The sequence below is a fragment of the Gossypium hirsutum genome, chromosome D11 (genome assembly GCF_007990345.1).
Source record: "Gossypium hirsutum isolate 1008001.06 chromosome D11, Gossypium_hirsutum_v2.1, whole genome shotgun sequence".
In the NCBI taxonomy this organism is placed as follows: Eukaryota; Viridiplantae; Streptophyta; class Magnoliopsida; order Malvales; family Malvaceae; genus Gossypium; species Gossypium hirsutum.
The window spans coordinates 67,876,362-67,903,321 of NC_053447.1; the positions used below are offsets into that span (position 1 = coordinate 67,876,362).

Consider the following 26,960-nt stretch of genomic DNA (forward strand, 5'->3'; position numbering starts at 1 on the left):
TCAACTGAGCCTTCAGCTTATCTATCTCATTTTGGCTCTTCGAAGCGATTAACATATCATCAACATACAAGAGTAGATAAATGAAAGATCCGTCATGCAGCTTCTGCAAATACACACAATTGTCATATTTGCTTCTTGTGTACTTCTGCCTTCTCATAAAGCTATCAAATCGCTTGTACCACTGCCTCGGGGATTGCTTCAATCCATATAGCGATTTGTTAAGCTTACAAATCCAATTTCTACCACCAGCATCTGTGTATCCTTCTGGCTGAGTCATATAGATCTCCTCTTCTAACTCACCATGCAAGAAAGCCGTCTTAACATCAAGTTGAGCTAGCTCCAAATTCAACTGTGCTACCAAGGCCAACAAAATTCTAATGGAGGAATGCTTCACAACAGGGGAAAATACATCATTGTAGTCAATTCCCTCCTTCTGAGCGTAGCCTTTAGCTACCAATCTTGCCTTGTAGCGAATATCCTTCTTGCTAGGAGATCCATCTTTCTTTGCGAATACCCACTTGCATCCGATTGCCCTTTTACCTTTCGGTAATTGCGCCAACTCCCAAGTATTGTTCTTCAGGAGAGACTGCATTTCTTCATCCATGGCACTTTTCCATTTATCACTTTCTAAGCTTTGCATTGCTTCTTGATAAGTGATAGGAATATCATCAACAACGGGAAGGGCGTAGGCCACCATATCAGTAAATCGAGCAGGTTTACGAATTTCTCTCCGTGGCCTTGCAACTGCAACTGGTTCTGGTGTACTTAGTGGTTCTTGGGTCAGAACCTCTTCAACCTCTAATTCCTCCATTGTGGCTGGAGAATTAGACTTATTAACTGGGCAAATCCCCATCTGCTCAAACTCCACCTGTTTTGGAGTACACTCCACCTGCTGTGGAGTATTGCTCGTCTGAATATCTTTATCTGCTACCTTTTTCAATGTGGCAGATTCATCAAAGGTAACATCTCTGCTACAGATCATTTTCTTTGTGCTTAAGCACCAAAGACGAAATCCCTTCACTCCAGAAGTGATTCCCATAAAGAGAGCTTTCTTTGCCCTCGGATCTAACTTTGACTCCTTCACATGGTAATATGCAGTGGATCCAAACACATGTAAGGAATCATAATCTGTAGCCGGTTTTCCAGACCATACCTCCATAGGAGTTTTTCTTTCTAATGCAGATGATGGCAAACGATTAACAAGATGGCCAGCGTATGTCACAGCCTCAGCCCAAAATTGCTTGCCCAACTCAGCATTGGACAACATACATCGAACTTTCTCCAGCAATGTTCGATTCATACGCTCTGCCACTCCATTCTGTTGTGGTGTATCCCTAACTGTGAAGTGTCGAACAATACCATACTCTTGGCACACATCGAAGAACGGATCACTTTTATATTCCCCTCCATTGTCCGTCCTAAGCCGCTTGATTTTCTTGCCAGTCTGGTTTTCGATCATAGTTTTCCATTTAAGAAAAACTCCAAGCACTTCATCTTTAGTTTTCATGGTATACACCCAAACTCTTCTGGAAAAGTCATCAACAAAAGTAACAAAGTAGTGTTTTCCTCCCAACGAAGGTGTTTTGGAAGGCCCCCACACATCTGAGTGAATATATTCCAAAATACCTTTTGTATTATGGATAGCAGTGTCGAATTTCACTCTCTTTTGCTTTCCCAGAACACAGTGCTCACAAAATTTTAATTTGCAAGCCTTTGCACCTTTCAACAATCCTTGCTTTGCCAGAATTTGCAAGGATTTTTCGCTGGCATGTCCCAACTTCATATGCCACAACTGCATTGAGTCCAAGTCTTTGTTACCGGAAGCTGCAGCGACTGCTCCAATAACTGTACTACCTTGGTAGTAATACAAGTTATTTTTCCTGATGCCCTTCAATATCACAAGTGCGCCAGATGTCACTTTCAAAATCCCATCTCTCATAGTAACAACTGAACCATTGGATTCCAAGGCTCCCAATGAGATGAGATTTTTCTTCAAACTGGGCACGTACCGAACATCAATCAGAACTCTGGTTGATCCATCTTGATTCTTTAATTGGATTGAACCTATCCCAACAGTTTTACAGGCATTGTCATTGCCCATATAAACAACTCCTCCATTTAGTTCTACTAAATCAGAGAACCACTCCCGGTTAGGGGACATATGATAGGTACAACCCGAATCCAATATCCACTCATCTGAATGGAACGACGATGATGATGCAACCAGTGATAGTTCAGAGTCACTAGTATCATGCTTTGCAACACAAGCATCTACAGCAGCTTTTCCCTTATTCTTCAGCTTTGGACAATTTTTCTTCCAGTGGCCTTTCTCATGACAAAAAGCACATTCATCTTTCCCGAGTCTGGACTTTGACTTTGATCTCCCCTTTTGAGTTTTCTTCCGAGTGTATGAACGACCTCGGACTACTAAAGCTTCTGTATCTCTGATTGAGTTTTTCTGTTTGTCCTTCTTTCTCTGTTCATAACTGTATAAGGCCGCACAGACTTCGCTCAGAGATATATCACTCCTACCATGAAGTAGAGTAGTTTCTAGGAACTCAAACTCCTCAGGAAGTGACCCCAACAGCATCAAAGCCAAATCTTCATCTTTGAATGTCTCATCCATATTCAGCAAATCAGTGACTAACTGATTAAATTTGGTGATGTGATCATTCATTGTGGTACTTGGGACGTATGTGAAGCGAAACAGTCTTTTCTTCAAGTGGAGCTTATTTTGACTGTTTTTCTTCAAAAATTTTTCTTCAAGTGCCACCCACAACTTATTTGCAGAAGTCTCCTTTGAAAAAGCATACCTCTGCTCTCGAGAAAGGCATGATCGAATTGTGCCACATGCCAACCGATTGATCGCCTTCCAATCTTTCTCCTGTACATCATCTGGTTTCTCTTCATCAATGGCAATGTCTAGACCCTGCTGAAAAAGGGCATCTAGAACCTCACTTTGCCACATACCAAAATGGCTCGTGCCATCAAAGATCTCCACGGCCAATCTTGCATTTGCAATTGTCGGTCTTGTCCACATGGACGATGTTGAAGCTCCTACACCGACCATTTTCTCCATAATCTTTCAATATACCTAAGGAAATCTTTTCTGATGTGGAAGATCAGTTTAAACTGCAACCACAGAGCATACTACGATTAACCTTCGGCTCTTGATACCACTTGTTGTTCCAATAGGGTCGGAAGCGTGTAAATTATTGTACTAAAAAATCACACAAAGTTCAATTCCCAGGGAAGAGAGGTGGATCACATGGATCTCTTAAATACCAAGTCTTTCCTTAGACAGAATATCCCTTCTATAGTAATTTAATAGCACAATTAAATACTACTATTATACCCTCAAATATTGAAAGAAAAATAGGACAAGAAAGAACACAAGAGTTTTAACGAGGTTCGGTAAATTATACCTACGTCCTCGGGCACTAACACCAGATGATAACTTTACTATCTCCAAAGTATTACAAACAAATAGAATTCCTTAAGAATTCTCAAATGGGAGAAGAGAGAAAACTAAGAGAGAAAGATTGGTTGGGATGGTTGAAATGAGAAATGGTTAGGCCTATTTATAGTTAAAGTTCAGGGACTAACTTGCAAATGGCCTAAAAAATTAGGAACCAAAATTGCAATTATCCCTTTCAACTTTAAACAACTTGCCAACTATTTTTTTTCTTTCGGTGCCAATTGCACCTCCCACCATTTTTGACTTTTCAACCCCTTTTTAATTTAACTTATCAACACCATTTTCCCATCAATCTTTGGAAACCTTGCAAGATTTGAGCAACCCGAAAGAATTAAAGTTTCAAGGGATTCCATTCCAATTTTGGTTGGAAGACTCCTAAGACTTTTGCAATCTCTTATATTCAAAAGTTTAAGTCTCTTAAGCACTCCAAGTGATGGATGAACATCTACTAATCTAGTACAACCTTCCATAATTAAAACTTCGAGATATGGGGCTGTTGTGAAGTTTGGTGTCTTGATGAGATTTTGGGACCCTTTAAGGCTGATTATTTTCAACTTATACAAGGGCTGTCGAAAACAATAATAGATTAGAGAGAAAGGAGAAAACAACATAATAAACCTTATTATTATTATTATTATTATTATTATTATCATCTTGTTCAAATTTTAACCGTTTGTAATATTAAAAAAAAATTAATTGTTTATATTAAAATAAGCTAAAACATAAGGATTAGATGAATTTAATTCTTACTCTATTTCCCTTCCACAGTTGTTCAATGCGACTATATGGTAAGAGAAGTACGACAAGGTTGTCCGGTTGAAAGCTTGAAGGCAATGATCTTAAAGGATATTCTGTCCAATCTAAAAATCGTAGCTCATCAGAAAGATATTTGAGATCATCACAATTTGATACGCAAAGCACTCTGAGCAATCTCAATCTTTTCATCTTCGAGAAGACATCGTCACTCAAATTGAGCATCTTGCTTGATTCCCTAAAAACCAAGGCAAACAAAAAATGAGCATTAAAATATACAAGAACATTCAATACCTAAAAGCTATGTTTCTCCAATACTATATTTTAAGGACTTTTATCGATCCGATACTTATATCTAACATGTGTCCAAATATAAGCATTGATATATATCCTTCAAGAACTCTTTAAATACATGAAAAGGCCTTTTAAAAAAATCACACATACCCAATTTAGACATATATATATCTATAAACACTCACTTTTGACTTCGAATTACTTAAAGCTTTAGAAACTAGAAATAAATCTTGATTTATATTAGTGCAATGATAATGCGTAATTATTTATTGAACGAATTATTATTTTGCTGAACAATCAGCTTCCTGTATTCAAGGAGTTTTACAAGTCTAACTGACTCTTGTAACTGCTAACTGCTTACAACAACCTGCTAACAACTAACAACAATAGTTAACTGCTATTATCACTTTACTTTATAACTCAACAGGGTGCGATCTCTTCGCCAGCCTCCAGCTTTGGATCATCCCTGAAGGTGACGATCCCACTACTCTGTAGAGCATCATAAAGATGACCCGTGAAGTTCTTGCGAGTATCTTCACCTCTAAAACTCAAGAAAACATCATATTTCTTTCTAGAAATGGGCGAAGAAGTCGAAAGTAACGACAACATGAGGATGTATGAAAGGAGAAGGATATCTCTATCTGGTGTTCAAAATCAGAAAATAGATCGCCCGATACTCGCAAAGAAACTAGAAAAAGTAAGTATATAAGCATATGGGCGGAGATTAGAGGTCAAAATGAGTGATGGATGTTCTTTCCAAGAAGAATCCAAGAAGGTGAGACTGGGCACAGTGGAGGTCATTAAAAATGTTGGACGGTTTGTATTTTACGTATTTAATAATTATAGAGTAGATAAGATTATGCCAATAATCATTAGAATATATCTTTAATAATTATCCTTCGTTATGGGCTGGTTAAAAAGTTTACCAAACAACCAACTACTCGCGTTGGCACGTGGAAAACTTCTATCTCTAAAGACACATCCATTTGGCTGGTTTAGATTATTTTTGGTTGGGGATTAACCTGATTAAGTAACGAACAAATAAAAATAGCGAAAAAATTAAGAAATTGAACACACAAATTTAACATGAAAAAACTCTCCGAAGAGGATAAAAAACCACAGGCAAAGATAATTTTACTATAATGGCAAAAGAACGAAGAGTACAAAATATGAAGATAAAAATTAAACCCCGAAAACAAAGAGCCCTCAAAACATAAACACAATTTTTCAAAAGTGCTCGAAGTTCTAATTTCTAGAAGTTCTAATCTCTAGAAGTTCTAAACACAAAATTCGTATATGATATAATAATAAAATAATTTAGACTAATCAGAGTTTGATTGAAACAAATAAACAGAGTTTAATTGAAAGATTATTTCTCAAATTTGACTGAAATATGAGTCATACTCAACAAATCTCCACCTTGACTCGTATTTTCACAATGCCACCTTTATCAAAGCCTGCTACGAGCTTATCTTGAACTATACAGGGAATTAATTGAGTTGAATTTGTGTTTAGAAGCTGGAATACTTCTAGACTTCGACTTGTACACTACCAAATCAAAACTAACCTGAGTCTAAGTTTCACAAACACAGTGCTCTAACTTTTCAAAATCTACATCTAAAAGAGAATCTCTGTTCGAAACAAGTTAACTTTGACTCCATAATAGACGAGGGACGTCCGATTTCACCAATCACTGTAGAACCTTCAAAACAATAAAGACTACCGGTCCTTTTACCATTTAACAAAACAAGAGCCCCACGAGACACCTTAATGCCGCTCGACTTGATGTTGATTCTGCAACTTTTCGAGTCTAAATTACTTAAGGAGATGAGATTCTTTCGTAAATCAGGTACGTACTTGACATCTGAGAGTGTCTTAATCGCCCCATCGTGCATCCTAATTTTAATGGTACCAATACCAATTACCTTACTAGATGAATCGTTTCTCATGCGCTCACCTCCACCTTCAACCGAACTATATATGGAGAACCATTCTCTGTTGGGACACATGTGGAAAGAACATCCCGAATTTAGGATCCACTCAGACATAAGCTTAGAACTATCGCTTGTTGACACTAATAAAAAATCATCACCGCTATTGTCAGCCAAATTATCACGAGCTACATCTTCTTCGTTGCTCTCAATAACCCTTTTATTTCGCAGTTTATAACAATCTGCTTTGACGTGACATAACTTTTTACAATAGCGACATCTTTTGTCTCACTTCTTTGATGTTACCAAAACAGAAGCTTGTCTATTTTCCTTGATATTCAAACCAAACTCATTGTCGAGTTTATATTTGCTTAATAAATGACCCTTTACATCCTCGAATGAGAGATTATCTCTCCCATAAATCATGGTTTCCCTAAAAGACTTGTATAAAGTGAGTAAAGAGCACAACAATAGCATAGTCTGATCCTCATTGTCGATCTGAACCTCAACGCTATTTAAATAATTTAAAAGATTAATGAATTGACCGATGTGATCTCTAAGAAGCTCACATTTGTTCATGCAAAACGTAAATAGATGTTGTTTCAATACTAAACGGTTAGCCAAAGACTTAGTCGCTCGCATAAAGAGTTTCTAACCTTTTCCACAAGGCAGATGGGGTCTTCTCCATTAATACCTCCTATAATACTCTATTCGCGAGGCACAATTGGATCGCTGATAAGGCCTTTTCATCAAGCTCTTCCCATTCTGATTGATCTAGATTCTCGGGCCTTTTCCCGGTAACAACCTTTTTCAGGCCTGTTTGAACTAGAATTGTCATCATCCGAACTTGCCACATATTGAAATTTTTGACACCATTGAATTTCTCAATGTCAAACCTTGTTGTTGTCATCTCTGAACGAGCTGATATGCGAAAATCGAACTAGCTCTTATACCATTTGTTGTGGATCAACTTGATTAAGCAACGGACAAGTAAAAATAACAAAATAAATTAAAAAATTGAACACACAAATTTAACGTGGAAAAACCCCTCCGAAGAGGATAAAAAACCATAGGCAAAGATAATTTTACTATAATGACAAAAGAACGAAGAGTACAAAATATGGAGACGAAAACCAAAACCCGAAAATAAAGAACCCTCAAAACCTGAACACAAAATTCTCCAAAAGTGTTATGAGTTCTAATCTCTAATGGGTGTATTTTCTAAAGTTTTAAAAGAGTCTATTTATAAGTTAAAGTCGTAGGTCAAATAATAATAAAATAATCTAAACTAACTAATTTTTTAAATTTAACTGAAATATGAGTCATGCTCAACATTTTTGAAATATGTGATTCTTTTAGGTTGGAAGATGAGATTAGTGTAAAAATTTAAATACAATAATTTTTGAGTCCTTTAAAATATATAAATTTTGATTCGATGCATCTATATAAATAAAACTTTGATTGTAGTTCAAAACAAAATGTGAATACATATATTACCTCGAGTCAATATAGTCTTTTAAAGATGTCACCCATCCACCCACTAAGTAATAATTAAATAAAAAGTTACTAACTTTATATTAAAAACTTAGTTATTTTATAAATTTTCTGCAGTTTTCAATGTAATTTTCTGGATGATAATGAATAGCAGCACATGATGCTATGAATAAAGAAGAACAAGTTGGGCAGAATTTTCAATTGAATTTATTATATTATATATATTTTTAGAGTAAAAGTGGGATTGGCCAAGAATCGAATTTAATTTTAGTGCTAATTGAAAATTCAATTACAAGTTTTTATTTCTCCATATATAGTTTAAATTACTCTTTTATTACTATAGTCTTATAATTAATTATTAATGATGTCGATGTAGGTTATTAATGGTAGTAGCATTTTACTTATTTTAATATATTTTTATTTTTAGAAATTTTATCCTATTCTTTTGTTTCATGTCATGTTCGAAAAAGAGTTTGAATGGTAGGGTTGGAGTAGTACAAAATGGCTCATTTAATAGTACAATAATATTTGTTACATGTCAAATCGGTTTCATGTCGCGTTAATATCTAGAATTTGATTTCTAATATATATTTTATTATTATCATTATTATTTGAAACCTTATTATAAGTTGTTATCATATTCGTTCTTTTTGATACAATGTTAAGAACTATTCATATAGTCCCTTCCCCACCCTTAAATAGAAGGACAATGCGCTTCAATATACTTAAACCCACGTCCTTCTGCGCTAGCAACAATGCCGATTCCAATCAAGTTAGGACTCAAATCCAGGTGTTCTTAAACAACTAGGTTTGACGACTCTAAGAAGTTATCATAGGTTAGACGAGGTCGGGAGATAAATGAGTATCAATCAATCGATTAATTAGTTAGAGGCCGGGAGGTAATAATTGACCAATCAGTAGCTAATTCAACTTAAAACCCTAATTTGAAGTTTGTTACAAATCTTGAAGTGAGTTAATCTTCTTGATTGATTTATTAATTTTAGTCGATTATTATTTTTCTTATTTCAATTCTCTCATTAATCTATTTTATGGTTTATAGTAATATAGAGATTAATTATTACTAAACTTATTATTGTAAAAAGATTTATTCCATCCTCTCTTGGGTATGCTTCTCATAATACTTCCAAGTATTTTGTTACAATTTGACCTGTTCACTTGCGAACATTACCATTCTAAATTCTTGTATATTTTTGGTGTATTATTTTACTATAAACAAATATAACTTGTTTATAAACGGCCACCAGCTTCCCCTTTACCACTACCTTGGCCCACTTTAGCTACAGACCCCTGCTTCAAACGAATTGGGTCAATGGTCCGACCTTCCCCAGTACCTTTGGGATTGGGATGCCCATTCAATGGACTAAGAAAGCAGAAAAGTTTTATCATATCATTTTTTATTTATTAAATGTGTGGTATTTATATCAAGCATGATTCAAGTATTCTACTTTTAATTTCAAAATGCATTCTGCCTTCTTTGATTTACTACTCTCTATATCAATTTCGTGTTGGTATTATGAACACCAATATATTTCTCGTTCCATCACATCAATCAATGTTCCCAATATAATGAATCTATTTGTACCATCAAACAATCACAAAAAAACTTCACTAAATAGGAGAAAAAACCTATTTGTACGAAAGCGCTGGTGAAGTAGTTTACACAATTACTGCTTCTTCCCTGATCGGCCGGTTATAAAATTGAAAATGTTTTGCATCCGTTTAGGCTTCGGCCCTTCTTCCTCTGTTTCCTCGTCGATATCACGTTTTCGTTTTACAAAGGAAGTGCTGCCTGCGGATCCATCGTTTTCAGTAGAGTGATGATGGATATGTTCAAAGTTTGGAGAAGATTGAGTGGTATGGCACTGCATCTCTTTTGTATCTTCCAAATCTTTCTCATACATTATTCTAACACCACACTTCTTCACATTAACAGAAGGATACCTTTTTGCAGATTGGAAAGACATCTCAAGCGATAAATTCTTGGTTTCCCAATTATCCTTTAAGGATAATGGATAAAATACTTCACGCGAGAAATAACGAAGTAAAAGGTGGTCCTTCGTTATGGGACGTCGATCAAAATCAATGAAATTGAAATCGACCCTTCGACTATTTTTAACTTGACAAACAGATCCATCACTACTAGATTGTCCAGAATATGTAGAATGGATGTAAGCTGGACCACCGATAACCTTTATCTCGGAACCATCATCATCGCCAAAAATGCAGCAGAAAGCAACTCCAATCCATTGGCTGTCATTCTGAATATTGAAAGGCAAAGGTATTTCAATTACAGAGCCGCCTCTCTGTTGGCTGAACCATTCTGGGATTTCATTTCCAGGCATAACAACATCAAGTCTTTTTCTTGAATTCTCAAATGCCTGCAAATTAAAACATCAGTCGTTCTTGAATTTGCAAAATAAAATATAGGTGGTTCTGTAAATAAAACCATGAAAAAAAAGGAGAGATCAATTAACCTTAATATGTGTTTTCAGCAATGTTATTGCACTCATGTTCTCAGCCAATCTGTAGCTGTTAATGGCTATAAAGTAAGACCGATTATGTTTCCAATCACTTGTCTTCCTTGCTAGAAGCACAGGCAACGATTCAAGCTCACTGCAATTACACAGTCCTAGCCTTTGAAGATTGGAAAGACGAGCAAGAGACGCACCTATGCTGGTGAAATTGTTACCATGAAGATCAAGAACTCTCAATGAGGATAGACCAGAAATATCACTAGGAATATCTCCTTCACCCATATTGCGCAGGCCGCACCTTGACAAACTAAGTTCTTCAAGCTTGGAGAGTCCAGTAAGAGATACCGGTATTCTGTTGAAATTGTTAACGCTAAGATCAAGAAATGCCAAAGAGGATACACCAGAAATAGCACTAGGAATATCTCCTTCACCAAGATTGCAGCCCCTTAGTTTCAACCTTGTTAATGACCTCAAACCGGATAATGAAGGTAGCATTGGAGCTATGAAATTCATCCTTGCTCTTTGGCTTACCTTGAAAAGAGAAAGGAGATTTCTTTTCAACTTATACGGACCCTTGCATCCATCGAAAGACAAAACTTTAAGGTTTTTCAATTGAGAAATGAAGGATGGTGGTTCTTTTATGGCTGTTTCACTCAAGTCAAGCTTTTCCAAAGATTCTGCTTGATGCAAATTCTCTGGCAAATATTCAACTTTATAACAACCAGAAAGATCAAGAGTTTTTAGATGTTCCATTTTCCCATCAATCTCTGGAAACCTTGCAAGATTTGAGCAACCCGAAAGAATTAAAGTTTCAAGGGATTCCATTTCAATTTTGGTTGGAAGTCTCCTAAGACTTTTGCAATTTCTTAAATTCAAAAGTTTCAGTCTCTTAAGCACTCCAAGTGATGGATGAACATCTACTAATCTGGTACAATCTTCCATAATCAACACTTCGAGATATGGGGCTGTTGTGAAGTCTGGTGTCTTGATGAGGTTTTGGGACCCTTTAAGGCTGATTATTTTCAACTTATACAAGGGCTGTCCAAAACAATAACAGATTAGAGAGAAAAGAGAAAACATAATAAACCTCATTATTATTATCTTATTCAAATTTTAACAGTTTATAATATTAAAAAAATTAATAGTTTATAATAAAATAAGCTAAAACACAAGGATTAGATGAATTTAATTCTTACTCTATTTCCCTTCCATAGTTGTTCAATGCGACTATATGGTAAGAGAAGTATGACAAGGTTGTCTGGTTGAAAGCTTGAAGGCAATGATTTTAAAGGATATCCTGTCCAATCTAAAAACCGTAGCTCATTGGAAAGATATTTGAGATCATTACAATTTGAGAGGCAAAGCACTCTCAGCAATCTTAATTTTTTCATCTTCAAGAAGACATTGACACTCAAATTGAGCATCTTGCTTGATTCTCTACAAAACCACGGGCAAACAAAAAATAAGCATTAAAATATACAAAAACATTCAATACCTAAAAGCTATGTTTCTCCAATAATACTATTTTTTAGGATTTTCATCCCTTACTTATACCTAACATGTGTCCAAATATGAGCATTGATATATGATCCCTCAAGAACTCTTTAAATATATATGAAAAAACTTCTTAAAAAATCACACATACCCATTTTAGACATATATCCCATTTGACTTCGAATTACCTAAGTTTTAAAAACTAGAATTAAAATCTTGATTTATATTGGTGCAATGATAATGCATAATTTTATTTATTATTACTGAACAAACAATAACACATCATTAAAAATTTAATTGGTTTTATTTTGAAAATTTTTTGATGACATATTAATTGGATACTTTTACCAAAAAAACCAATAACAATATTAATAATACACATCATAAATGTGTATGTATGTTTTCTTACCTTTGATTGTCAATGATCATGCTTTCAATCATTTCTGTAACCTAAAAAAACAAGAATAGAGAATAAATAACCTTTTGATCGAAATAGAGTAAATAGATCATTTTAAATAAGGTAAAACATTTCTGATGAGAGAGATTCAATTAAATTAAATACTTATTTATACAAATCCTTATTAACAGTAATCATCAACAAAAGGCATTTATGTCAATGCTACTCAACTTCAAATTTTTTATGGACTGCTATATTAATCAATTGGACTAAGCCTTACTCAATTTTATTTCAGAAATAAAGTAAAATATTTTCGAATGAGAGTAATTCAATAAAATTAAAAACTTATATTACAAATCATTATTAATATTTATAATTAACAAAAATGGAAATTATTTTAAAGCCACTCAATGTCAGTTAAGGATCGATATGTAAATTAATTAGGCTAAATTTTAGATTTACATCATATATTGATAAAAAGAAAATTTTGTATATAATTTTGTTGAATGATTTACCGTGTTTTTTGTTAGGACATGATGGACATCCCTTTCTTTCCACAATCTACAACGTTTTCCAGGTTCATCAACGCATTTTTCTTCAACAATTTTTCTTCCCATTTCTTGCAACAAGGTATGCATCTTCAAACGTTTGTTGTCATCACTAACTTTTATCAAAGATTTCTTAATGAGAATATCGATTCCAATATCTAGAAAAAACTCACAACCATCCAATACTTTCGTTATAAAATCTCTCTTCTCACCATTGAAAAAGCATGCTATATCTAGAAATATATTCTTCTCCTTTTCTTCCAATCCATCAAAGCTAATTCTTAGCGTGTTAAGAATTTCTTTGTTAGAATCTTCTTCAAGTCTTTCGATTGCACTTCTCCATTGAACTATATCTCTATCGCACAAAAATGAACCCAAAACTTCAAGAGCTAAGGGGAGACCACCAGCATAACATACAACAAGTTCAGAAAGCTCAATGAAATCATCTTTTGGAACTGTATCACTATGAAAAGCTTTCAAATTGAAAAGTCTAAGTGCATCGTCTGGATCCAATGTTTTAGGCTTATACACACCATCGACTCCGTAAGATCGGAGTAAATGTTCATCTCTTGTTGTTACAATGATTCGACTCCCTAAACCAAACCAATCACGCCTTCCAGCCAAGCATTTCAAGTGCTGTACATTATCAACATCATCAAGAACAACAAGAACCTTTTCACTGCACAACCTGCGGCTAATTATGGCATTCCCTTCATGAACATTGAAAAAATTGAAGCATTTATTTGGCAAGATTTGAGAAAGAAGTTGTTTCTGTAAAGAAACAAGTCCACATTTGTTTGAAACTTCTCGAATATCAGCGAGAAAGCTTTTGCCTTCAAAATGAGGTGACATTTGAGTGTAAACAACCCTTGCAAGAGTTGATTTACCGATGCCACCCATTCCGCAAATTCCTATAATGCGGACATCATCTTCCCCAATGTTTATTTTCGAATACAACTCCTTCAAAGGTAAGCTAATTCCAACCAATTCATCATGAACAATTGGATATGTCTCACATAATTTGGCTGATATCTTCCTAACAATGTCTCCGATAAACTCTGATTCATTCCTACAACGAAATAAAAAAATGTTTCTATCTTTCAAATGCTCTTTGTCATTTGTAGTTCAATGAATCATGAAATATAATATAGTTGGAAGCAAAGAAAAAGCAAGAATAAGACAGTAAGATATATTATGGCATCAAAAAACACAACTTTCTCGTTAGAATTCTTAATTAAACACAAAATTATAAAAAATTACATGCAATCTAGAAAAAAACAATTTTTTAGTCATTAAAATTAGGAAATAGAGAAGAAATGAAAGAATTACCCATTATGTAAATGCCATCCTTTGATCTTAGCTACTTCAGTCAAAGCATTTCGCCACTTTTCGATCTTGTCTTTATCTTCCTTGTACCTCTCTTCATGTTTGGCAAAGGCTGCTTCTACTTTTTCTTTTTGGTTTCTTAAATCGGATGGATCCACATGGTAGAAAATTGGAAATACTTTATGTCCATTAGCATTTTTTTGTTGAACAATCTCAGCAAGCTCCTCCAAGCACCATCCTGAAAAGGCATAGGTTTTTGAAAAAATAATTACCGAGCACCATGATTGCTGAATTGCCCTGGAGAGTTCGGGGGCGATCTCTTCGCCAGCCTCCAGCTTTGGATCATCCCTGAAGGTGACGATCCCACTACTCTTTAGAGCATCATAAAGATGAGCCGTGAAGTTCTTGCGAGTATCTTCACCTCTAAAACTCAAGAAAACATCATATTTCTTTCTTGAAATGGGCGAAGAAGTCGAAGGTAACGACAGCATGAGGATGTATGAAAGGAGAAGGATATCTCTATCTGGTGTTCAAAATCAGAAAATAGATCTCCCGATCCTCGCAAAGAAACTAGAAAAAGTAAGTATATGAGCATAGGGGTGGAAATTAGGGGGTCAAAGATGAGTGATGTATGTTCTTTCCAATAAGAATCCAAGAAGGTGAGAGTTGGCAAAGTGGAGGCTGTTAAAAATGTTGGACGGTTTGTATTTTTCGTATTTAATAATTATAGAGTAGATAAGATTATGACAATAATCATTAGAATATATCTTTAATAATTATTCTTCGTTATGGGCTGGTTTAAAAGTTGACCAAACAACCAACTACTCGCAGGACACGTGGAAAACTTCTATCTCGAAAGACAGATCCATTTCAGCTGCTTAAGATTATTTTTGGTTAGAGCCGACCCGAATAACACAACGTGGAAAAACTCTCCGAAAAGGATAAAAAATCACAAGTAATGATAATTTTATTATAATGGCAAAAGAATGAATGGTACAAAAGATGAAGATAAAAATTAAACCCCGAAAACAAAGAACTCTCAAAATATAAACACAAAATTCTCTAAAAGTGTTATGAATTCTAATCTCTAATAGGTGTATTTTCTAATACTGTAAAAAAATTCTATTGATAGGCTAAATTCGTATGTGAAATAATAATAAAATAATCTAGACTAATCAGATTTTGATTGAAACAAATAAATAGAGTTTAATTGGAAGATTATTTATCAAATTTGACTGAAATATGAGTCATACTCAACAAATCTCCACATTGACTGGTATTTCCACAACGCCACCTTTGCCAAAGCCTACCAAGAGCCTATCTTGAACTATGTAGTGAATTAATTGAGTTGAATTTGTGTTTAGAAGCTGGGATGTTTCTAGACTTCAACTTGTGCATTGCCAAATCAAAACTAACCCGGGTCTGATTTTCACAAACACAATGCTCTAACTTTTTAAAACCGACATCTAAAAGAGAACCTCCGCTCCAAACGAGTTAACTTTGACTCCGTAATAGATGAGGGACGTCCAATTTCACTAATCACTGTATAACCTTTAAAAAGATAAAGACTGTCGGTCCTTTTACCTTTTAACAAAATGAGAGTCCCACAAGACACCTTAATGTCGCCAGACTTGATGTTGATTCTGTAACTTTTCGAGTCTAAATTACTTAAGCAGATGAGATTCTTTCGTAAATCAGGTACATACCTAACATCTTAGAATGCCCTAATCGTCTCATCGTGCATCCTAATTTTATAGTACCAATACCAATTACCTTACCAGATGAATCATTTCCCATACGCTTAGCTCCACCTTCAACCGAATTGTATGTGGAGAACCATTCTTTACTGGGACACATGTGGAAAGAACATCCCGAATCTCGAATCCACTTGGACATAAGCTTAGAACTACCACTTGTTAACACTAATAAAAAATCATCACTGCTTTTGTCGGCCAAATTAGCACGAGCTACACCTTCCTCATTGCTCTCAATAGCCTTTTTAATTCGCAGTTTATAACAATTTGCTTTGACGTGACCTAACTTATAACAATAGCGAAATCTTTTGTCTCACTTCTTTGATGTTACCAAAATAGAAGCTAGCCTATTTTCCTTGCTATCCAAACCAAACTCATTGTTGAGTTTATCTTTGCTTAACAAATGACCCTTCACGTCCTCCGATGAGAGATTATCTCTCCTATAAGTCATAGTTTCCCTGAAAGACTTGTATAAAGGGAGTAAAGAGCACAAAGATAATATAGTCTGCTCCTCATCATCAATTTGAACCGCAACGTTATTTAAATCATTTAAAAGAGTAATGAATTGACTGATGTGATATCTAAGAAGCTCACATTTGTTCATGCGAAATGTAAATAGTTGTTGCTTTGGAGAGTTCGGGTGCGATCTCTTCGCCAGCCTCCAGCTTTGGATCATCCCTGAAGGTGATGATCCCACTACTCTGTAGAGCATCATAAAGATGACCCGTGAAGTTCTTGCGAGTATCTTCACCTCTAAAACTCAAGAAAACATCATATTTCTTTCTAGAAATGGGCGAAGAAGTCGAAGGTAACGACAGCATGAGGATGTATGAAAGGAGAAGGATATCTCTATCTGGTGTTCAAAATCAGAAAATAGATCGCCCGATCCTCGCAAAGTATATGGGCATAGGGGCGGAAATTAGGGGTCAAAGATGAGTGATGGATGTTCTTTCCAATTCAAGAAGGTGAGACTTGGAACAGTGGAGGATATTAAAAATGCTGGACGGTTTGTATTTTACGTATTTAATAATTATAGTGTTGATAAGATTTTGACAATAATCATTAGAATATGTCTTTAATAATTATCCTTCGTTATGGGCTGCTTAAAAAGTTTATATGGTAATTATTATAATGCAACGATTAAAGAAAGAAAGAAAAGTTTGTGCAGAATTTTCAAATTTGGATGGCGCTGGAATTATAAGTTGCAATGAATAAAAGAAAGAAAAAGTTGTGCAGAACTTTCACCATATTCACTAAATGATACAGCTTGCCCCACCTTTTCTTTTCAAATATTTATTTATTTTTGGTGACGGGGTTCATGCTTTTAATTTGTTTATTACTATGATTATGAATCAAACTTTATTTTAATATTTGTGGGGTTTTATAAGTTGTTACAGGGAGATGTTTTATTGGGATAAATTACATTAGAAATCACTAAATTATTAATAAGTTTATATTTTGGTTATTAAATTTTAAAAAGTTATTAAATGATCATTAAATTATTTTAATTTTTTTATTTAAGTCACTGAATTATCTAAAAAATTTTATTAAAATTAGTGATTCGTTACATTTATTTATTTTTCTTTTAAATATACATATATTTATTAGGAAAGGGTCAAAGGTTTTGATTTGTTTATTATTAGGGATAAATGTCAAATTTATGTATGGACTTTGGTTCAATGTGCAATTTGATACATGAATTTTGACTTGGTGCAATTATCCATCTGAAATTTAAATTGTGGTTCATATATATACATGAAATTTAATTTTGATTCAATTGTACACATTTAAAGAAATGAATACATATAATTATTTTCACATTGAATAAAAGTTCATGTCTTCTGTTATTATCATGGGTGATACATGGATTTAAAGGAGCTCATGTGTTCATAGTGATGAACTATTATTGAGTGTTGATTTTCACTTACCGTAGTTAAAGTGAGTTGGGAGAGAGTTTACTTAATTGTATAATAGTGAGGTTGCACCAAGTTAGGCTTGAATAATTTTATTGTATTGTGAAGTTTATAGTGGATTCATCTGACAGATGTAGGACGAGTTTCAAACTATACAATCATCTTGGTTGTGCTCTTTATTTTGCTTGTTGCATGTGTCAACTCAAAAATTAATTTTTGTTTTTCAAAAAATTTAAACTTATAATTATATCAATAGTCTCCATTAAAATTTATCTATCAAATTAAATAAACAACTCAAAAATTAACTTGTCTGCACATAATTATAGATATTAAACTTTTTTAACTTTTTGAATTTTTAATGATTTTTGTCTCCATTATTGTAAAAATTTAAATTAATTCCCAAATATGTAATGCTTGTGATTATTTTTGGTTGGGATCGACCCGATTAAGCAACGAACAAGTAAAAATAACGGAAGAAATTGAGAAATTGAACACACAAATTTAACATGAAAAAACTCTCTGAAGAAGATAAAAAAATTACAGGCAAAGATAATTTTATTATAATGGCCAAAGAAAGAAAATTACAAAAGATGGAGATAAAAAAAACAAATAATTTTACTATATTTAGAGTATAAATACACAAGGTTGAAATGAAGCAATGGTGGAGTAGGAAGGCAGTGTTATTAAATACTAAATAATTGTTTTGTGAAAATGGGATATTTTTACTTTTTTATCCATTACATATCACTGTTCCTGTCTTCCTTTCCATGTTTTTGTAAAAACCAGATTCCCACCATTCTTTTCTCTTTGGTAAATGTTGATTGCTGAGAGGACAATCTTTTTGCACATTCCCGAACTCTATGGACATGATTTTTTGCATCTCAATCAAAGGTTTGAAAATCCCATTCAAAGCTGCAAAGTTGAAATTATGTTTAGGATTTTATTTTACTTCCGAATGGTATCCAAGTATTGAACTTTCATGTTCGTATTATGGACACGAATAGTCCATCACATCAATCAATGTTGCGGATATAAAGAATACTTAATTATGGTAAATAAGAATCTATTTGTACAATTAAACAAAAACAGGGAAAAAGAGAAACTTAATTAAATAGGAGAAAATATCTTGAAAAGGCTAGTCAAGTAGTTTACCACAATTACTGCTTCTTCTCTGAACGACCCATTATAAAATTGAATTTTGTTTTCATCTGTTTAGGTCCTCTGTTTCCTCGTGGATATTACGTTTTCGTTTTACAGGGGAAGTGCTACCTGCGGATCCATCCTTGTCAGTAGAGTGATGATGGATGTGCTCAAAGTTTAGAGAAGATTGAGTGGTATGTCACTGCAAATCTTTCTCATAGATTATTCTAACACCACACTTCTTCACCTTGAAAGAAGGAAAACCATCTGCGCCTTTGAAAGACATCTCAAGCTTATCGCATTCATGATCAGAGCAATCCATTGTCCACGCATATTGTAATTCACGAGAGAAATAACGAAGAAAAAGGTGGTTGTTCGTTATGGGCTGCTCCTATTCCCCGCCTAAACCAATGAAACTGGGATCGACCGTTCGAGGATGTTTAACTTGAAAAACAGATCCATTATGACTAGATTATCGGGAATTTCTATAATGGATATAAGTTATACTACCGATAACCCTTTCATCGGAAAATGCAGCAGAAAGCAACTCCAATCCAATTTGTTTGGTATATGTGAAACGTTTTGTGAGTTTGTTTTTTAAAATAAAGGTAAATTTTAACAATTATTTTTTAATCATTATTAGTAATATAATTGAAATCACATGCAATATATGTAACATTAGAAAGTAGTGATTATGAAAAATTGGAATGTGCAATACTCTTGATGTGTTTAGAAAAGGTTATAGTTATAGAAAAAATTATATAACCATCATGGCATTGGTTGAATTTGTTAACTTAAATGTTTTAGAAATCCAATGTTTTAGATTTTAATCTCAATTTTTTATGAAAAGATAAAAAAAATTACTATAATAATATTTGTTACTTTTAAAAGTAGTAAGTTTTTTAGTCATTTTTTAAATAAGTTAATATCTAATTGACTTATGACTGATAAATAAAGTATAATATAAAGTATGTTTGGTTAAAAATAAAATTAGATGAAAATGATATATATTTAAATATAGAATAAATTAAATTTTATATAATGTAAGTTATTAATATAGTAAAATTGGAAATAATTTAAAGATAATTATTATATTAGAAAATATAGGCATTAAAGTTGAGGCATTTTAAGAAATTTACCAAATTTTATATAATGTAAATCATAAAAACTGTTCCTTAATACCACCGCGCACGATTAGCGCTGTTGGAACCGTTAGTCCCCTGCTTTAACTTTACCTCCATAACATGCCGAGACCATGAAAGGCACTCATTCCTTAATACCATATATAGTTCCTGCAACGCCACTACTGATAACAAAGGCATTTCTATTTTACCAAAGTTTCTAGCAGCCATAGCAAAAAGAGTACCCCAATCAGTTCCTTCCACAGAAAAAGTTCTTTGAGGTCCGGCGAAACTCACTGCCCTCCCATTTCCTAGCGCCCAATAGACACCATTTAGTACATCTTCCCAAATATTGGACAAAGCCCTCCAGAGAAGCAAGCAATTAGAAGGATGGATTGAAGCCGACCATCTACTTATTACCCCATACTTGTTTCCATGGACTTCAACCCATAGCACATTCACGTAAGAAATGACATTAAAAGCTACCTTAATCATGCAAGCTTTATTGTGGTCTCGTACTTTCCTCAACCTAACTCCACCATTCTTCAAAGGCATACAAAATTTATACCAGCTCACTAATGTTGGTTTCCGATTGCCAAATGTTGACCCCAAATGAATCCTCGAACCAGCTTCTCATTTTTGTTGCAATTGTTTAAGTGATCACCTAAAACAAGACCGTACAAAGATTGATCGATCTAAAATGAGATTGTCATTCCGGTCTTGTCACCTTGGGAACCAACACAATAAGAGTTTGATTCAAAATAGAGGCAAACATTTGATAATTTCATTTTATTAACAATCATAATTGTGCATCAATTATGAAAGAAGTCAGAAGAAAATTGTGCACTAATCAAATGCAATTTTCTTCACTTTTATCGCGTCTTTGAGTTGGAGGAAAAGATGGGCAATTGAGAGACACTTGAAAAGTTTAATGATGAATTGAAATGAATTCACTATTATGTCATGTCAACACTGTTAAATTAATAGTTCAACCAGCATTTTGCTTTAAAAAATTCATAATTTGACTCAATAAAATGTTGAGAGCCAAATTACTTAAAAGAAATGAATATAGGTCAACTTGTCAAATTTTGCGTTAAAAAACCTTTATTATTATTATTATCCTTATGCCTAATTTTAAAGGTTTTATTTACATTACGACTAAATTACTATTTGAATTTACATTTTAAAAACAACGTTCATTTCAATATACATAATTTACATTACATTACATGATAAAAACAACTAATTATATTTTGCTAATTCCCTAAATTCGTCCGAGCCTATAATTGCTAAGGTGTCCCCTTCCATTCCAACTTGATGACTTTTGTTGGTCCCTCACTTGCATGATCCTTTGAGCAGACTTTCATGCTTCTCTTGGTCTAGGGGACAAACATAAAAACACCATCATTATTTTTGTTGCATTGAGATCATCTATATTAACTTACCTCAAATTCAAAAATTTTTGTTGATATCACATAAATACAATCATTGAAAATCTTACTCATATCGACCAAAAATTATATTTTTATTTCTCTAAACAATAACAGTAGACAATAACAAAAATGAAATTATAGAATTTTGAAAAAAAAATTGGATATGAAAATGTCTCTCACACGGAAAAGATTTTCCAAATAATTAAAAGAGCGTACTTTATTTTTATATTTAAACAAGTGTTAAAAATAAATGTCTAAACTTAAATACTTTGTAAAAAATATAAATTGAAGAGTTGGAATAATATTATTTATATTTGAAGCTAGACCTGTCCATGGGCCGGGCGGCCCGGCCCGGCCCGACGGCCCGCCTGAAATATGGGAGGGTTCGGGTAAAAATATAGGCCCGAAATATGGGCTTGGGCAAAAAAACGAGGCCCGTTTAAAAAATGTGCCGGGCTCGGGCTCAACTTTTTTGGCCCGGGCCCGGGCCCGGCCCGGCCCGAATATAATAAATATATATTTTTTATTTTTATTTTTTAATTTTAAAATACTTTTAAAATATTTTTATTTTTATTTTTATTTTTTTATTTTTAAAATATTTTTTTTGTATTTATTAAAAATCGGGCCGGGCCGGGCTCGGGCTTACTCTTTTTTTCCCGGGCCGGGCTTGGGCAAAATTTCAGGCCCATATTTCGGGCCGGGCCTGGGCCTAAGAGTCGGGCCAAAATTTTTTTCCGGGCCCGGCCCATGGACAGCTCTATTTGAAGCCATGAAATTTAAATGGTACTTTTGTTAGAAGGAATTAAACCTATTTAAGTACTATTAAGGACTTATATTTAATCTTCCAAATTTATAAAAACAATTTTGACTGATTAAATTGAACACATAAGTTGGTCTCAAGTAAAAATAAAATAGTTTTTAACTTAGCCGAAATTATGATCTAATCCTCATTAAAGGATTTTCACCTTAGTATTACCTATATCGTTGCTTAACTATCTATTTTTCTCCACATTTCTATCTCAATTGATTATATTTATTTCAACCTAAAAATAAAATATAGATGTAAGTGAATATATATAATGAGAATAAAATTTTAATAAATATCAAAATGTACACATTTCAATTATGCAAAAAGGAATGAATTAAGTGAATAAAATTTTAATTGGTATTTTTTTAAAATTTTAGTATATAATAAAATGATCATATCTCATATGCAAATAAGTTTAGAATGATTACTTTCTGTTTGTTTGCCAGTAAAATGTTTTCCGTAAAATGATTTACTGAAAATATTTTCTAGTGTTTGGATGAATCTGTGTAAAATATTTTCTGCTGTTTGGCAGATTTCTTAAAAATATTTTCCAAAAAAGTTGTTTTTACATATATTAATATATATTAATAAAATTTTATCTTTTAAATTATTTTTACATATATTGCAATGATTTATTTATAATTAAATAAATCAAATTAAATATATAATAATACTCAATTATTAAAATATAAAAGCATTGCAAACTACTTTCGAAATTTACTAATTAGTAGTGAATCTAATTGTAGTGATCTTCTGATGAAATTACGCTCAGCATAAAAGCAATTTTTTTGTTGTCTTACAAACAACACAAATAGCATCATTATCAAATTTCAGCCACTCTCAAGTATAACCAATTCCTTAGCCAACCAATCTACATTGTAACACAAAGCTAAATCCTATAAAATTTATCCCAATGCACACATTTACAGACATAAATATGTATATATGTATGCATTCAACAAATACATAACCATATGCATGCAATCAGCTATGTTCTTTGAAAGCTACTACTAGATCAAGCATTGCCCCAATACTATAGGCTGCCATCCAATAGAGAGGAAAAAAATACAAGCGAAGAACCCAGCTTTTTACTTAGACATATGGCAAAACGTGCTCACGTAACTGCTAAGAAAAAATCACTCATGGCCCAAAAAAGAATTTCATAGAACTGATAGTAAAATCAAAATGAATGATACATACAATCAAAATTTTCAACTGACATCTATTAATTTAATACAACTAGGTAAAGAGGCAGACAACCATATGATATCTATGAAGCAAATGAACTAACAATATACTAGAAATATCAGCAAATGCAATCAACAAAGGCAACAGGCTCCATTGAAGTCCCCAATTTAAATCTATTGATTTAATACGTGCTCTCATTGAAGTCCCCACCTCTAGGAATATGTTTCTGCCAGAAGCCAGTCAATTAAGCAAATTAAATCAATAAAAATTCAAGAAATATAAACCCATACCCAGATAAACTACTGCATTTACCTTACGGTGTTTGCCTATTATGTTGCCATGATTTCCAATTATAACAGCAGTATTCCAGAGAGTCTCTCCATGATTTATATTCCTCTCAACCATTGAGCTTATAATGACCATGTTATACTTGAGTGCAGATTCCTGAAGAAATTGTGTAGATTCCCCGTTAACAGGTTCTGCAAATTCACACCACCTCTTTTCTCGTGTACAGAAGGCAAATGGCATCATCCATGCTTCCTAAACTTGCATCATAGACTCATTAATTTGCATTTTCAGAATATTATGCATCAACCAATAAAATTGACCATACCTGCAAGCATATTATGTTGACTCCTGAAGTACCGGCAGCATCAATTATTGGTCCCAATTTCTCAAATATAGCTTTCTTTCTGGTCTGAAAAGGGAGCAGTGGTTGGGAGAGCAATGGAGTTCTGAATAAGACCGACCCTTACCGGGGTTCTCTTAACAACTCTTTGTCAGCAGAAAATTTGAAAGCCTGGAATAATTTGAAATGGAAAAGCACATATAACTGCCTTCTACAATATACTTGTATTGAAATGACAAAAATCTACATAGATAATAACTACAAGTATGCAGGTCAGGTCGGTGAGAGAATAATTTTGTAATGAGAAAAGGGATGTTTTTCAACCACTTAGATAAGAGTGGATTGAATGAAAATCAACATATTTCAAGGAGATCCTGGTAGTACTAAAATTATACATTAGAACTATTATAACCAAATGTTCAAATGTATGAACTAGAAACTGAAAAAGGGGGAAAATGGAGGAAGAAAAATATTCCATACAAATATCAGAACATATGACATAGATTAACTAACCCTGCCTAAAGATTAACATAATCTTCAGTTGCAGTCAAAATGCATGGTAGTGCCTTGTATATCTAAAGTGTCCAAAACATTTATTGTTCCTTCACTTTGATTGTTTTATAAGAGTATTACGATTTCAGCCAGGCCAACCTTGTGGTTGTTGTTTTCCAATATTGACGAGCTAAGATGATGGATCTCTCTATCAACAAATCGTTATAATGCAGTAATGTTGGATAAATAAATAGGCACCTGAAGATCAAACTCATGTTTTGAAGAGAGGGCTTTAGCTGATTCAGGTGGAACAATAGTTTCAAGTGTTGTTCCGCAATTCAGCCCCAGAAGCAACCGGCTGACTTCCTGTTAATAAACCATAACAAAATTCCAAAAGATTGTTACTTTCACCAGCAATAAGATCAGTAGATTTTGACTTTTAATAGGCAAAACATGTTACTTGTTAATGAGATAAACTGTTTACAAATTCTAGGATCGACTGCAATGATCATTTCAGTGGCAAAAACTGACCAAAAAGACAATAACCAATCGATTCATAATAGACAATTTGAAATGGGGTTTCCATTTTCATGATCAAATTTTCTTTTACAATATATATATAAGCAAGAAAAATAACAGGAAAGATTAGAATTTTTTGCTCAGTGCATGGCCAGATTAAGAAAAACAAAATTACCCAATTAAATCAACAAAGTGAAGACAGAGAAATTACAACCCGGAAAGCGGGAAAAAATAAAAAGAAAAGACCTGGTAGAGTTGAGGCTTGAGATTTGCGTTCAAGAGGTGGTGAAGCGAATTATACCCACAAATTGATCCATCTTTGAAACTTTGCTTTTCTTCCGTGCTTCCATTTTCTTTCCCAATTCCATCAGTTTTCTCCATTTTCTGATTCCCTCAATTATTGCTCCGAAATCAAAACACAGAAAAAAGGTTGATGAACGCCGGTGTCTGGTGTTGAGAATCGGTGTTGGCTGATGGCAAGCAGAAGATCAGGTGTCAAGGATAGGGGAAGGGGAAGGGGAAGGGGAAGGGAAAGGGAAAGGGAAAGGGAAGATCAGTGTCTAATTTTACTGAAAATGTCTTACCGAATTAGAAACGGTAAGACATTTTAAAAAATTAAGGCTGTTTTTCCCGTGTTTGTAATTGATTTTAGCTGAGGAAAATATTTTCAGCCAAACAAACACTGAAAAAGGCTGAAAAGCTTTTCAGGAAAATGTTTTACTACAATCAAATGGAAAATGAAATAAAAGATGTAAACAAGGTAGATGAGTAAAAAAATTTAGTAGGACAAGGTTGGTTAAGTAATTTACCAAGTTAATGCGTCTTCCCATATTGGCCAATTATAAAAAATTGAAAAAAAGTTGCATCCGTTTTGGTTGCGGCCCTTCTTCCTCCGCTTCATCGTAGATATTAGGTTTCTATTTTATGTGAGAAGTGCTACCTACTGATCCATGGTTGTGAGCAGAGTGTTGGTGGATGTGTTCAAAATTTGGAGAAGATTGAGTGGTATGGCACTGCAACTCTTTTATCTCTTCCAAATCTTTCTCATACACTATTTTAAAACCACACTTCTTCACCTTAACTCTGCGTCTCATGAAAAACACCTCAAGCTTATCGCATTTTTTTTCTAAGCAATGTGTTGTCCATAAATTAGTGGTTTCACAGTCGTCATATTTATCCTCCAAGGAAGGATATAATTTATCACGCGACCAATAACAAAGTAAAAGGTGATCTTTCATTATTGGTTCAATCAGCCCCCAGCCACATCCGTTAATCCGTCGATAATTTCTGCCTCGAAAAAGAGATCCATTACAGCAGGCTTGTTCAGAATTTCCATAATAGATATATGCTTCATAACCGATATATTTGTTATCCCTTGAAGCATCATTACTGACAAAAATCCAGCAGCAAGCAACTCCAATCCATTGACTATCTTTCTGAAGGTTGATAGGCAGGGGTATGTTAATTGAAGAGTCACTTGTTTGTTGGCTAAACCATTCTGGGATTTCACTTCCGGGCATAATAATATCAAACATTTCTCTTGAATTTGCAAATGCCTGCAAAATAAAACACAAGTCGTTTGGTAACTAAAACCATAAATTCTCAAATATGAGATTTTGTAAGGGAGAAAATGGAGATTAATCGACCTTAAGCTGGTTTTTCAGCAGTGTTAATGCATTCATATTCTCGGCCAATTTGAAGCAGTTAATGGCTGTAAAGGCACCCGAACCCATTAAATTGCATACTTTACGTAG

At 33.8% G+C, this 26,960-nt stretch overlaps 1 protein-coding gene and 1 pseudogene across 1 annotated transcript; both read right to left on the minus strand.

Moving 5' to 3' along the window:
* Positions 1 to 9,480: 9,480 nt before the first annotated feature.
* On the minus strand, positions 9,481 to 15,224 carry LOC107935681 (disease resistance protein RUN1). Its single transcript, XM_016868305.2, has 6 exons — positions 14,214 to 15,224; positions 12,852 to 13,953; positions 12,349 to 12,389; positions 11,642 to 11,882; positions 10,446 to 11,483; positions 9,481 to 10,349 (listed from the first exon to the last, which is right to left on the minus strand). The coding sequence occupies exons 1-6, from the start codon at positions 14,699 to 14,701 to the stop codon at positions 9,636 to 9,638; spliced, it is 3,624 nt and encodes a 1,207-aa protein (XP_016723794.2). The 5' UTR covers positions 14,702 to 15,224; the 3' UTR covers positions 9,481 to 9,635.
* A 7,929-nt stretch (positions 15,225 to 23,153) lies between these two features.
* On the minus strand, positions 23,154 to 25,979 carry LOC107935684 (beta-ureidopropionase-like; annotated as a pseudogene).
* Positions 25,980 to 26,960: the final 981 nt, after the last annotated feature.